Raw genomic sequence first — 12,536 nt, 5'->3', positions numbered from 1 at the left:
TTTTGTTTTTTTTATAAATCCAACACCGTGACATTACATGACACTTTATTTAAAATACAAAATAACATCATATAGGGAGACTTTTACACACAATACATACAGGCAAGACTAGTTTTCTAAGAGTCCTGTTTTAAAGGAGGACGGGGTCACAATCGGTTCCTACTGAAATCGTCGGGGGGTTTTTCTTCCATCTGCGTTTCAGCCAGATGTTGTGGCGAACTCTGGCTTCTGGGGCGTCTCGCCTTCACTGGCAGTACTTGAGATGCATATGTGGCACTGGGTTTCTATGGTAACTGACATGGGTTGTGCTGGCTGCATTGGTAAACACCCCTGAGAAAGTAGAGAAAGCATTCGGACTGATTCTGGGACGTCCCGCTCCGTGCCTGTGGTGATATTAGTCACTGGCAGTGCTGCTCTACTTGTCCTGATAATCCACCTCTCTCTCTCTTTCTCCTGCCGTTGTTGTTTTTGTAGCTGTGTTACAGTGCAACATGGAAGCAGAACTAGGAACTTTGTTTTTATGGAAATAATCCTACTCATCCGGTCTCTCTCTGACTGATCCGATCAAACATGGCGGCGCTGTCGTCGATGTCTCAATTCCCAGCCGAGGCGCGTCGCTCGAAACTCTCCACCAGAGCCCCAGCGTGGGATGGTTACCACTTGTTACCTTCTGAGATGTTCATCATCTTTAGTGTATTTAATGTGGGTGTTTTCTGAGAGGGGGAACGGGTCTTTCTCTTCCCCTCGATTGTCTCACACCTCCTCTGGATCCATGGGACCCTCGGCGCCCTGCGGGGCGTCGGAGTGGAGCCGCAGGATGGGCTTGTTGCACATGGGGCACACGCTGCGAATCTCCAGCCACTTGAGCAGGCACCTGGGAGGAGGAAACACAGGAGCAGTGTGTTTACTGCAGCAGTTCGTTCCCGCTTGAACGGTGGTTCCGTTCAAGAGATGAAGAAAAGGCATTTAAATGGAATATCGAGACAAACAAAAACAAATAATGCCAATCTTGCTCTAGAATTTAAGTGGGTAAATATTTTTTCTTGCAAAGTTTTGATCAAAAATTTACACACACTCTGTCTACAAATTTCCGCCCCTTGGAAACAATCATGATTAATCAATTATTGATATGATCGTCAACTAATTTAGTAATCGATTAATCATTTGCACACGGACTAAAAAAAAAGAAGAAAATTGCCGAAAGAACAACTCCATAAGACCAGTACTTGAAACAAAACTGCACAGAAAATTTATAAATTTTGCATTTAAGATAAAAACCTTCTTTGTAAATATGTTCTACCCAGAACTCCTCAGGTGTTTCACCTTTAGCTTCACCTGGTACAAATTCAGTACAAAAAAATGATTAAGCACATCCATTTATTAACAGGTTAATCAAAAAATAAATAATTATTAGTGTTTAGTAAAGAAATGCATCTTAGGCAATAAAATGTGCATTGTATTTAAAAAAGGAAATGAATAATTTGTGTCTTTTAATGTATTTCTAATATTGTATAAAAAAATGCTGAACTGGTTAAATGAAAAATCTGCAGAATGTGCCTTTTTTCCAAATCCAGTCAGAATAATCAATAGAATAATTGACAGAGTAATCGATTACAAAAAGAATAGCTACAACTATGTTATAAATATTAAATATTTAACCAGTCGGGCTCTATTACCAGTTATTACCCAATCATGAAATGACAATGCTGAGGCTGGTTTCTGATTCTGCAGAGCCCTAAATCACTGTTTAGTTCTATTTTTGGCTTCTGGACAAGCTTGGATCGGTTAAAACCTAGAGGAAACCTCAAATTTAAATTCACAAAAATCCCACTTTAATCTAACTTCATTCTGTTTGGGATAATAACCTTGTGGAAAAACTCACACTGGTGTTCCGCCAACTTCTGGTTTATAACAAGCTTGAGCCTGGGTTGTTCCAGGACTTAGACCAATCTTCTTTGACACAGTTTGGCTCAGATGGTTGGAACCAGGATGTTCCGACGGGTCGTCCAGATTGGTCAGACTAACATTTAGATTTTACACAGCTCCTCTACCATTCAGTTCCTTATATATCACCATGCCAAGCTTAGAATAAGCTAAAAAAAAATCATGGAGACAAGTCCCTCTATCCCTACTGATAGTCTGTTAGGCTGACAAAATAAAACGTGGCTTTGAAAAGCATCAAAACATCCGACTGACAGATCTGTAACTCCAGTCTCTCGAAGCCAGGTCAGATGCTGTGATGAGGAAATATGCCGCTCCTTTATGTGAATGCGTGCGGCAGAGCCTGAACGGTCCGAGGCGCTCGGTTCATCAAAAGCCTCTGGAAAAAAACATTTTGAAACGCTGCAGCATGCTCTGAAATCATCCCTCATATTTTCAATCATTCGTCCACATTCACAGTGGAAATGGTGCTCACTGATTTTAACTGTCAATAAGTCGTCTGGCTTGTTTTTTAAATTTTTTTTTCTATTTTCTCAAATCAAGTGTTTACAAACATAGGAGAACGAGATAGAAAATGTGGCCTAATTATTTGACTCAAACAACGAGCATCTCATTATGGCCAATAACATAGAGGGAGATCAAAGTTTCAGCAGAAGTCTGTTGTATGAGAAAATTATGTTGTTTCACCTGTTTATTCGTCTTATAATGGTTTAGCCTTCGAATAAAGAGAAGGCTAAACTGAAGAAAATGAGAATCTGACATATTTTAGTTGTCAAACCACTGTCAGAAACAGACAGGAGTCTCTGCTTATTAGGAGAATGGAAATGCAAACAGATCTGACATATGACATCACATAGGTCAGGGGTGGCCAAAGAGAGGCCCGGGAGCTATTAGTGACCCTTGGACTAATTTTCCCAAACCGCAGTTCAAGAATGAAACAAATTGTAGAACCATGTCTACCCGAAGACTTTTACTGAAAAGCCGATTTTGATGCACCCAAATCAGCTTTTACTGAATTAATGAAACTTGACTATAAATGTAGAAAGCATTCTGAAAAAACGGTGACCCAAATTCTCTTCTTACAACTGAGAACGGAGCTAATCTCTCCAGAAGCCCTTAGAGCTCAGCAACACTCACTTCTTGTGAAATGCATGTGAACACGGACACACGCCCAGTTCGTCTCGGGTCCTGAATTCCTCCAGGCACACGGCGCAAGTTTGCTGCATCGACAGAAACAGAGCGGGTTAGTTTAAGGTAAAAGAAGGACAAAACATTCCTCAGTGTGCCACAGAACGCATCATGTACTTCAGTTCTTGAACGGCACGGCTGTCTCTTTCGAACCAGAGGGCCATGTGTTTCCTCATTTCACAGTAATTTCATTTATCTCTAATGAACAAATAGGCCGTTGTTGAGAAATTGCGATCTTGCTTTGTTTCCAAGCAACAAGACCAGTTGGACACATAAATAAATTTTAAAAAAATGTCTCCCTGAAAACATATAAATGTGCTTTCTCCAAGCATCTAGAAATTGTACCACAACCTTAGATAGGGTTGTGGTTCGAATTTAAAGACGATTCAAAATTGTTTCATTGTTCTGGATTTTGGGAATCAAAATTATTCCGTTAATTCGTTTCCCTAATTAAACTGAAAATACATTTTAAACAGCTATTATACATTTCTATGCTGAAATGTTTTTTATTGATCTCAGATGATATTATGACCTTAAATGTTGTCAGTAGCAGTAAGAGGAAAATCACTCTAATTAACAGAAATATCAGCTTTAAAACACCAGCGTGTGTATAATAATTTCACTTAGTGAACGGAGTGACTAAAATCAAGGAATTTTTCAATAATATTCTAAATGGTCGAAAATGACTGCATGTACACTGTAGATGTATGTGCACTGCTGTCATTGCATCAGTCCCACATTGTGCAGACGCGTTCGCATTGACCTTATTTAAAGGCATCTCCACCCTAATTAATGCAGTACGGCCAACTAATCACGCCTGAAAGGAAAAGCTGATCGAGTTAACCCGACTAAATAAACACACCCAGCTCATAATGGATCATCTGAGCTCTTGTGGAAAAGTATTCTGGCTAAAATAAAATGTCATTGTTAAAAAAAAGAAGAAAAAAAAAAAGTCAAGCTTTTACAGAAAACGGGACTCACTCCGAGAAGGCTCAGCTTCTTGCTGGCTCCTTTCAGCACCACCTGCAGTGAAGAGAGCGAGGAGAAAATGTTGGATGTTTTCTTTAAAGCTCTTCTCATTCTTCCAGTTCATTCTCCCAGTGCAGGAGCCACGAGCTTAATGCAGAGAGCTAAGAAGGTTTTTCCTCACATAGTCGCTTCCTTTTACCTCCTTCACACATTTGATGAAAACCAGCGAGTAAATACTGACACACAGGTGGAGTCAAGGCCATCTATAAAAAGTGCAACATGGTGGACTTCCATGAATTTATAACATCCTTCAGAAACCTTGTAGGCCTGAAACAATTGACTAATTCAGTAACTGATTAATCGCTAACTGGAATATGCAGACTCGAAAAAAGGAAATTTGATGAAGAAACAGAGTCAGTGCGGCAATTAAGCTAAAACTGTACAAAAAATAAATAAATAGCCCTGTTTTTGTAAATATGTTCTACCCAGGACTTTTAACTTTTTCAGCTGAGCTTTTCACATGTGGATGTTGGAACTGCAGTCGCATCCTCTGCAATAACTGATCAAGCATTCACTTAAGGAATGTGACAATGTTGCACTTTAGGACATAAAATGTTTATTTTCTTGTTGAAGGCAGAATTAAACTGTCTATTTGGAGCTTTATTTCTAACATTTTAGAAAAAAAAAGGCTTAAGCGATTAAATGACAAAATCTGCCAAATGTGCCAATTTTTTATCGGATTAACTGTCATAATAATCAATTACTGATATAATCGGCAGTCGTAGCCGTACATCCTGGCGTTACACAGTCCCCCACAGTGACAGGTATGGGTGCAACGTACCTCGTTGTAGCTGAACTGCTCCCTGGTTCCTTGCTGTTTTAACCTGAGGGAGACACAAGAGAGGATAACGCCGCCGTCTGCACAGTGACAACTGCATCAGGGGAGAAACGGGCTCCAAATATGACAGGTTTACACTGAAATGTGTTCGGTTCAGTCAAAGCAGACGTAAATCGCAAGGCTAATTGTCAATTCATGGGGCTTGTCCAGAAGCTCTTTAATAAAGTTAAAAGCAGAAGAGATCAGCCGTCATGTGTCGATTAAAGATGTAGGGAGGGTTGGTGTTGGGTTTCACCCGGCCAGACTTTCTCCTCTTGTATCATCCTGCTCGTCAAAAGGAGGAAAGTGGGGTGAGCGTTACAATACAAGCTGTCAACTAAAAGGTATATTTGTTGATTCTCCTCGTAAAGCTGTATTAAAAGCTTTTAAAACGTTTTAGATTTTGCAGTGGTCTTGACCTTTTGCTAAAAAATATTGAGCAAAATCTTTAAGTTGAGCCATTTATTTTGTAGAAATCCCATATAAAGAATAAATATTTCAACAAAATCACCAGCGGCCCAATTTATGTAAGAATCAATTTCTAAATAAATATTACTGAGCCCATTTTTTATGCTTTTTTTTCGTCGTCTTCTTCTTTTTGAGTTTATTAAGAGTTTCTAGGAAATTCCCCTTCAGTAATCCACGGCTTTCAGTTTTCCCGAGGCACAAATAAAGAGAATAGAGATTATGGGGGAGTTATAGTACCATGTATTAAAATAGGGAATGCTAATAATTATGTCACTTGTGATTTTGTCAAAACCGATTATTTTTTAACATACCCAAAGGGGGAAAAAAAGGTATTCATATTAAAAGGTTGAATATTTGTCTGTGTTTCTTTGAATTTGTAGGTCTTTTGCACATCTTTTACCAGGGCGGGCAACAAATCTTCTCAGGTCTGGGTCTGAAGAAAGTTCCAGAGGTTTAGCATCTGTTTTGAAGCAGGTAGTGAAAGGAAAGACGAGGTAATGCTGTGCTCAGATCGGAAACTCTGAATTTTCAAGTCAAACTAAATGAAATTCCTCCACAGAAGGTTGAAAGCTTCTCACCACCGCTGATCTCAAAGCCCAATATGGCTGCTGTCTATATTAAACGTAGGACAAGCAGCAGAAAAAGCAGAAGTCATAGTGTCGTTCAGCCCGTCTCTGAAAATGCCGCTGCACCGTTAAAATAAAATAAAGTGGAAAGGTTTTTTATTTTTATCTGATCATGGAGCACAACAGCTTTAAAATCCCACTGCTTTTCCCTCTTAACTGGATCACAGTTATTGTTGGGTCTCACTTCCAGATCCAAATGTTAACTTCAGAGGGTAACAAGAACACACCAGTATTTGAGAAATTGGTCCCATTACAATGACATTTCCCTGTATAATCATTTAAAATAAAAATAAATGCTTATATAGGTTGTACTATGCAGTTATTTTTAGGTAGAAAGAAAATTGAGAGTAAAACCCTTCCATGAACCTACCTAAGCTGGAAGCGTAATTCAGATGATGGCCTCTAGGTGCTTGTTCCGGCCCAGTGTTGGTAAACTCCCTCAATTTCTAAACATCTCTGAAAGAACATGGAGCTCTTTGTTTCTGCATGTATAATTACCAAACCGCCTAGTTTTAGTGTGCTCATGTAGTTTTTAGTCAACGGTTTTTAAAATAGGCTTCAGTAATGATTTTGGGAAAGATTTCAGATACTAAATCAATTCCTTTTTAAGGAAATCAAACATTTTAATTCTTTTTTTCAGACCAGACTGAGATTCTGAAAAAGCTCAACATAGGTCTCATCTGATTAGCAGTTCCAGGTAAATTTCCAGCATACACACACACACACACACACACACACGCACACATAACTAAGGGCATAAAAGACCGGTTAACCTAACAGATATTTTTGAACTGCGTGAGGAAGCCAGAATACCCAGAAAGAATCCACACAGGAACGCCGTGTGGCAAAGAACCCCAAAGTCAAACACTAACGACTTTCATGCTAGTAATGTACCGCCCACACACCTAAGCAAATGTCTCTTTTCTGGGTTTTGGAAGATAACTAGTATGGCATGTTGTCTTGTATTTCCTGTTCTGGGGACATGATGAGAGAAACGGCAATCTCTCATCATGTCACATTTTTATGCCAGCAGGGAAAATAAATTGGGAAACACAATTTAGAGTCTGGAGACATTCAAAATCACCAAAAAAAGTAAATTATGGCTTGGCGGCATTCGCTTCATTTAATACACTGGAATGTCCGAGGTGGCAATAAATGTTGCACAGATGATTATTAAAAATAAATAGTTCTGTTTGTGGAATTATGTGTTTTTAATAAATTAATATGAGGAAGTTAATGGTTTTTTTATGCAAAAAGAAAATATGTAAAGCTCTTTATTCAGCTACCAGCGATGTCAATATACATGAAGGGTGTCGTTTGTGCATAAACATATTGAGAAACAGTCACAGAACTAGTTTATATACAGCAATTGTTGTTTTTTTTTTTTGTTTCTTTAATACTTCTCTAATATCTTTTTTTGGCCTGGCTTCCTCCTCATCAAATTTGTCGCCAGTTTTGTCTTTCTGCCCTCTGGGGCCGGACAGGTGTCGCTTAGTGGCTTTCACAGACAGCAGCTGCCTGCTCCGTCTGAAAGTAACACAGACGTGCGCGGAAAGCGAGAAAACCGAGGCAGCAGGGATGTGGCTGAACATCAAAGGACGAGGTGAAAGGTCTCGACTTGCTAAGTTCATGCAAATCCACCTGCAGAGTTGGTGAGAAATAATTTGCTAACGAGCAACAAACGAACCCGAATTTGGTCACTTAGAGGCTTAAATGCTGGTTATTTGAGGAAAAGGTCACAAACATAAAATAGCAGGTTTTGATTCTAGTGGAGAGTGAGATTTATATCCATTCTAAAAATATTTACTTAAGTAGTCTTCTTCTTTTCATCTGCTTTAGCCAAATCTATTTTCAGTCTGATTCTTCTCCCCGCTACTGGACGAACGACCTTACCTGAAAAGGTAGCAGCAGAAGATGAGGCTGAGCATGAAGACGAAGAGGCCGATGCCCAGGACGATGACATAGACGTTGAGGGGGAGGTGGTAGATGTCAGACGTCATGCTGCAGTAGTGTTCAGAGCGATGAAAACTCAAACCACAAAGGCATCCTGCCAAGAAGAGCGTTCAAATGCACAAGTTTGTCACTCGGTGCGTTTATGACGCCAAAGCTTTCCCCTTGTTCTTTTGTCGTTTCAAATGAGTAACTGCAACCTGCTATGTCACTTTTTAAAAATATGTTTCTGCATGTGTTTACTGTATTAAAACTGACATTTTGTTGCCTTTATCAACAGAAACATTGAAATAAACATGCTTTCTGCAGCAACTTTTTCCTCACAATCTTTGTGAGAAGCTCCTTTAGTGTTTCTAAAGTGAGCCATACCATATTTGGATTACAAAGACCCACAATAGAGTTGCACATTATTAGAAATAGAGCAAAAATGTGATGACGTTGTTGACCATTTACAAAAAAATAATAACAAACAAAAACTGGTGTATTCATTGTAAACATAGCATAAAGATGGTGATTTGTGGTTCACAATACAGATTGTTTCCATCCGAGCAACACGGTTTATTGAAAAGTCGGTTCTGGTAAAAGTGAGCAAATGGATCCACAATATTGATAATATTGATACCAAGCCTGTATTGGTATTGTTACAATATCAGTGTGATAAGATCGATACTTTAGTTTCAGATTCCTTCTTGAAATTTTTATTTATTTTGGTATTCTAGTTCCTCAACTGAACCGCAAAGAAGATTTTTATTTGAATTATTCTCAATCTATAAAACAATACACACAAGTTTAGACTAAAGTATTAGTTGGGCTTTAACAAAGTAATTCAAAAGAGAAACCACAATAACTCACAAAGGTCAGAAGTTTGATATAATACTTAGATAATGAGTATCGGGGTCGGGAATACTGGCCCTATCAGATCGATACCAAAATAAGCACACCTCTAGCATCGACCCTTATCTGGCATTTCAATAAAGAAAAAAGATACTTTCTCATCGAATTCACCAGAGGATCTCAAAGCCCTCCTGAAACAATACGACATTAACAGCGCAAAGACGATAAATTAACAAATCAGCCTAAAACCTAAAACACCAGAGTCCACCAACAACAGATCCCCGTCCGCTTGGTGCTGACGGGCACAAAACGTCTTGTGGGTTTAAACGCAACACGCAGGTGTGTCCGGGGAGCTGCGCCTGGCACTGCGGTGGCAACTGAGGCGCTCGCAGGATTGAGCTTTAATTGCCTGTGAACAAGACAAACATGAAGGATGGACAGCACTTCTGTCACGACACCATCTGTTCCACAGAATCTTCCGAGATGACTGGCAGAGTGTGAGTGCAGGCGTGTGCGGGGGTGTGTGTCAGAGTGTGTGGGGGAGGCCGTGTGGTTGGGATTTGTTGCTGACGAAGTGGGGGTGTGCTAAATAGAACGTACTCTTAGGGGGGGAAAAAAGCACCATTTGGTCAAACCATAGAGGAGGAAGCCCCACTTCCACAGACCACATGTGTTCCTATTAATTTGCTGTACAGGATGCTGTTTGCCAGCCTCTAAGTGACCATGTGTCACTCTTTACAGTGAGGGAATGGGTCCAGCTTGCAGGCTGCGGGCAGGGGGGGTGAGTTTGTCATGGCACGGGGCGGGTTAGGAGATTTATGAGGGTACGGGGTCAAGTAGGGACATCCGAAGGGAGCGTCAGACGTTACACAGTTTCAAACGAATATACATTGCGTGTACACAAAACCAGTGACATACAGATAGTGATCAGTTTGAGATTATCGGACATATAAAGTGGGAAAAATATCAATGTTTAATATTTTTACAGATTTTGGGGAGAGGACATTTTGTGTTCTTAGGAACAAATATGTCAAGATTACATTTTAAGGGTTAATCCATGTGAACGGTGTGAAGGTTTGGTTTGGTTTGGTTTGATTTGGCATGGTTTTAGCAGCTGGTGTACGGGTAACTGGACCAAGCCAAGCTGATATGACCCAGTTAATCAGGCGGGCAGGTAGCCTGCAGTTCGCTGCCTTACACAGTTTTAAACGGATGTACAGTTTGTGACATGCGGTTCTTATGTTTTCCAACTGTAGTTCTAAAATAACATTAGTTTTATTAGAGCTACCAACGACGCTCCTTTGGTTTCCACAACATGGCCATTAAAGCTTCTTAGGGTGTTTTTGCGACTGGAAATATTTCCAAACAGCCAAATGTGTCTGTCTTATAGTTTTTCTTTTGTTTTTTTTTTTCTCAGCCAACTGACCTGCAGTGTGCAACTTAAGACAACAGGTACCAGAAAGTAATAACAAGAGAGGTTTAAAATATCCTTGAATTCAGCTTTATCACACGCATATTACTTCCTGCTCTGTTTCAATCTCGTCAGTCAAGTCTGCAGACTGCCACCAACTCGCGTGTATTTACTGGTCGGCGGTGAAATCCACTCACTTACCGTTACACCATTGGAATGGTTGCATGAAATTCGACTCCCAAGCAGGCAGCAGTGAATTCAGGGCCCTGTCAGGAGAAGAGACTGGAGAAACGCCAGAAGCAGTGGATCCGGAGTCTCAGATGCCGTAATTTGTTTCTTTCTTAGCGAAGGTTTCTCTCCCTGACCTGGATTTTTGCGTTAGCTCCTTCACAAACAAGTCATGGGAGATTTTCAGAGTCCAGAAATCCTCGGGAGGTGTGGTTCTTTTTTGTTGTTGTTGTTGGCTCAGCAGTCTGGGCTGCACAGCATTCTCCCAAATCTGGATTAACCACTCCGGGTTGAGTTGAGGCGGCGAAGATTTGGGTCTGGGGACCTCAAGATGTTTCTGAATGATGTCACCAAAGGAGAGAGAAGAAGAAAACAAAGAAACATGGCTGAGAACAAACAGGAGCAGAGGCCTGGTGAAACGAGTGAGGACTTGTTATTGTAAAAAAAAAAGAAAAAAAAAGCCAAAACCTCACTGAATCATAAACAACAAGCAGCTTGCAAACAGGAAATACTCACATTTCTAACAGGGAGAAGGGGAAAGAGCCTCCTTGACTTCACTTTGCGTCACTTTGCGGTGTCGTCTCCTCTCTCCCCCCACCACCACAACCTCTCACCAGTTACAATGGCATCCAGCGTTAAAATGACAAATCCTCAACCCTCAACGAAGGCAATAATCCAACATTAATCTGCGCTGTTGTCTTCCTCCTATAAAGCAGCTTTTTCTAACAGGGGATTTTCACAAGTCTCACCCCCTCTTCGGTCTCCTCTTCCCCCAGTCCTCCGATCTTGCAGTCGGTGCTCCTCCTCGGCGATGAAGGCAGCGACGTTCTCCTTCTCCAAGAGCAAACAAAGTGAGGACAGCTCCATGCAGTCACCAGCAGTCCTCTATAGCTGCTGTGTGTTTGTGTGACACTCGGAGAAGATACGTGCGTGTGTTTTGTTTGTGCGTAGGGAGGGGGGATCCTACTCTCCCTCTAACCATCTGCTCCTTCGATTAAGAAAAGACGGAAAGAAGAGAAAAAAAAAATCTGAGACAAAGGCGGAGTGTGTTTGTCAGCCTCTCGCACCTCCAGCTGGCTTTGTCATGGCAGACTTCTCCCCCTCTTTGCTCCTTTTTTTTTCAGTCCATAATGGTGCCTGCAGTTTGCCTTTCCCCCCCTCTTCTTTCCTCTCCCTCGCTCCTCTCTCTTGCTGCTCTGCTTCGGGTTTGTAAACAGATCTCTGCTCATGTGACCAGCCGTTTTGCCTCGCAACTCTCTTCTCCGTCAGCCCTCCCTCGCAGCCTCCGTCCTCCAATCTGCAGGCGGAGGCCAGCCAGAATGAGCCAGACGCTGACGAATGGGGGGCGGCTGCGAGCACGGCGTGCGTGCGTGCGTGCGTTTTTGCGTTTCTCGTCCACCCCTCCACCACTCTCCCTCCTCCATACACTCCCATGCATATATGTGTGTGTGAGTGAAAGAGAGAGAGAGAGAGAGAGAGACTTGCAGCAAAGTCAAGGGAGTCCAATGATGCGCGCATGGCTGATGTCCTGACAACCAAAACAAAGCAGAGTGTGTGAAATGGAGGTCAGGTAGGAAAGAAACGATTTCTGTCTTAAAAAATAAAAAAAAAATAAAAAGCTATGGAATAAACAGAAATCTTAAACACGGGAGAATTTATGAAAAGATATTAATTTAAAAAAAAAAATGCAGGCTGAAAATCACAAGCTGGACACACCCCCACACCAGCAGGCCTGGCTGCCAATCCGCTGAGGAGAACAGCTGCTGGGCTATCGGGCAAGGAGATGGTCAAGGGGAGGGCTGCTCCAGTAATCCCCAAGGGGTATTGAGGGAGGGTAGCGAAGGAGGGAGGGAAAGAAGAGTCAGTGGGATGCATGGCATTTCCAACACCTCCCTCCCCCCCACCTCTCACAAGCTAGTAAAATACGTGGTGTGAACTTAAAAATTAGGCCTTCACGGCTCCGTCTGAATTTCTTCCATTGACTTGGATTTCTCTGGTAGCATTTAAAACGGACCAATCAGCATGCTGAAGGAGAAGTTGTGAT

General features: G+C 41.4%; 1 protein-coding gene across 2 annotated transcripts; it reads right to left on the bottom strand.

Annotated features, from left to right (window-relative positions):
- Positions 1-28: 28 nt before the first annotated feature.
- LOC116719425 (RING finger protein 122) lies at positions 29-11,751 on the bottom strand. Of its 2 annotated transcripts, XM_032561935.1 has the most exons (8): positions 11,009-11,751; positions 10,630-10,829; positions 10,466-10,530; positions 7,963-8,116; positions 4,940-4,982; positions 4,111-4,152; positions 3,079-3,161; positions 29-874 (listed from the first exon to the last, which is right to left on the bottom strand). In XM_032561935.1, the coding sequence occupies exons 3-8, from the start codon at positions 10,488-10,490 to the stop codon at positions 754-756; spliced, it is 468 nt and encodes a 155-aa protein (XP_032417826.1). In that variant the 5' UTR covers positions 10,491-10,530; positions 10,630-10,829; positions 11,009-11,751; the 3' UTR covers positions 29-753. The 2 variants fall into 2 exon arrangements, with proteins under 2 accessions (XP_032417826.1, XP_032417825.1); XM_032561934.1 differs by having other exon boundaries at positions 10,466-10,829; positions 11,009-11,749.
- Positions 11,752-12,536: the final 785 nt, after the last annotated feature.

This window comes from Xiphophorus hellerii, chromosome 5, assembly GCF_003331165.1.
Source record: "Xiphophorus hellerii strain 12219 chromosome 5, Xiphophorus_hellerii-4.1, whole genome shotgun sequence".
In the NCBI taxonomy this organism is placed as follows: Eukaryota; Metazoa; Chordata; class Actinopteri; order Cyprinodontiformes; family Poeciliidae; genus Xiphophorus; species Xiphophorus hellerii.
This window is presented reverse-complemented; position numbering and strand designations above follow the sequence as displayed.

Bases quoted from the DNA above. Each gene is read 5' to 3' on its own strand.
- LOC116719425 (XM_032561935.1), bottom strand. From the start codon at position 10,490: ATGCAACCATTCCAATGGTGTAACG. The intron at 8,117-10,465 runs GTAAGTGAGTGG...TCTTCTTGGCAG, and splicing joins ACCATTCCAATGGTGTAACG to GATGCCTTTGTGGTTTGAGT. The intron at 3,162-4,110 runs GTGAGTCCCGTT...CTGTCGATGCAG, and splicing joins AGAAGCTGAGCCTTCTCGGA to CAAACTTGCGCCGTGTGCCT.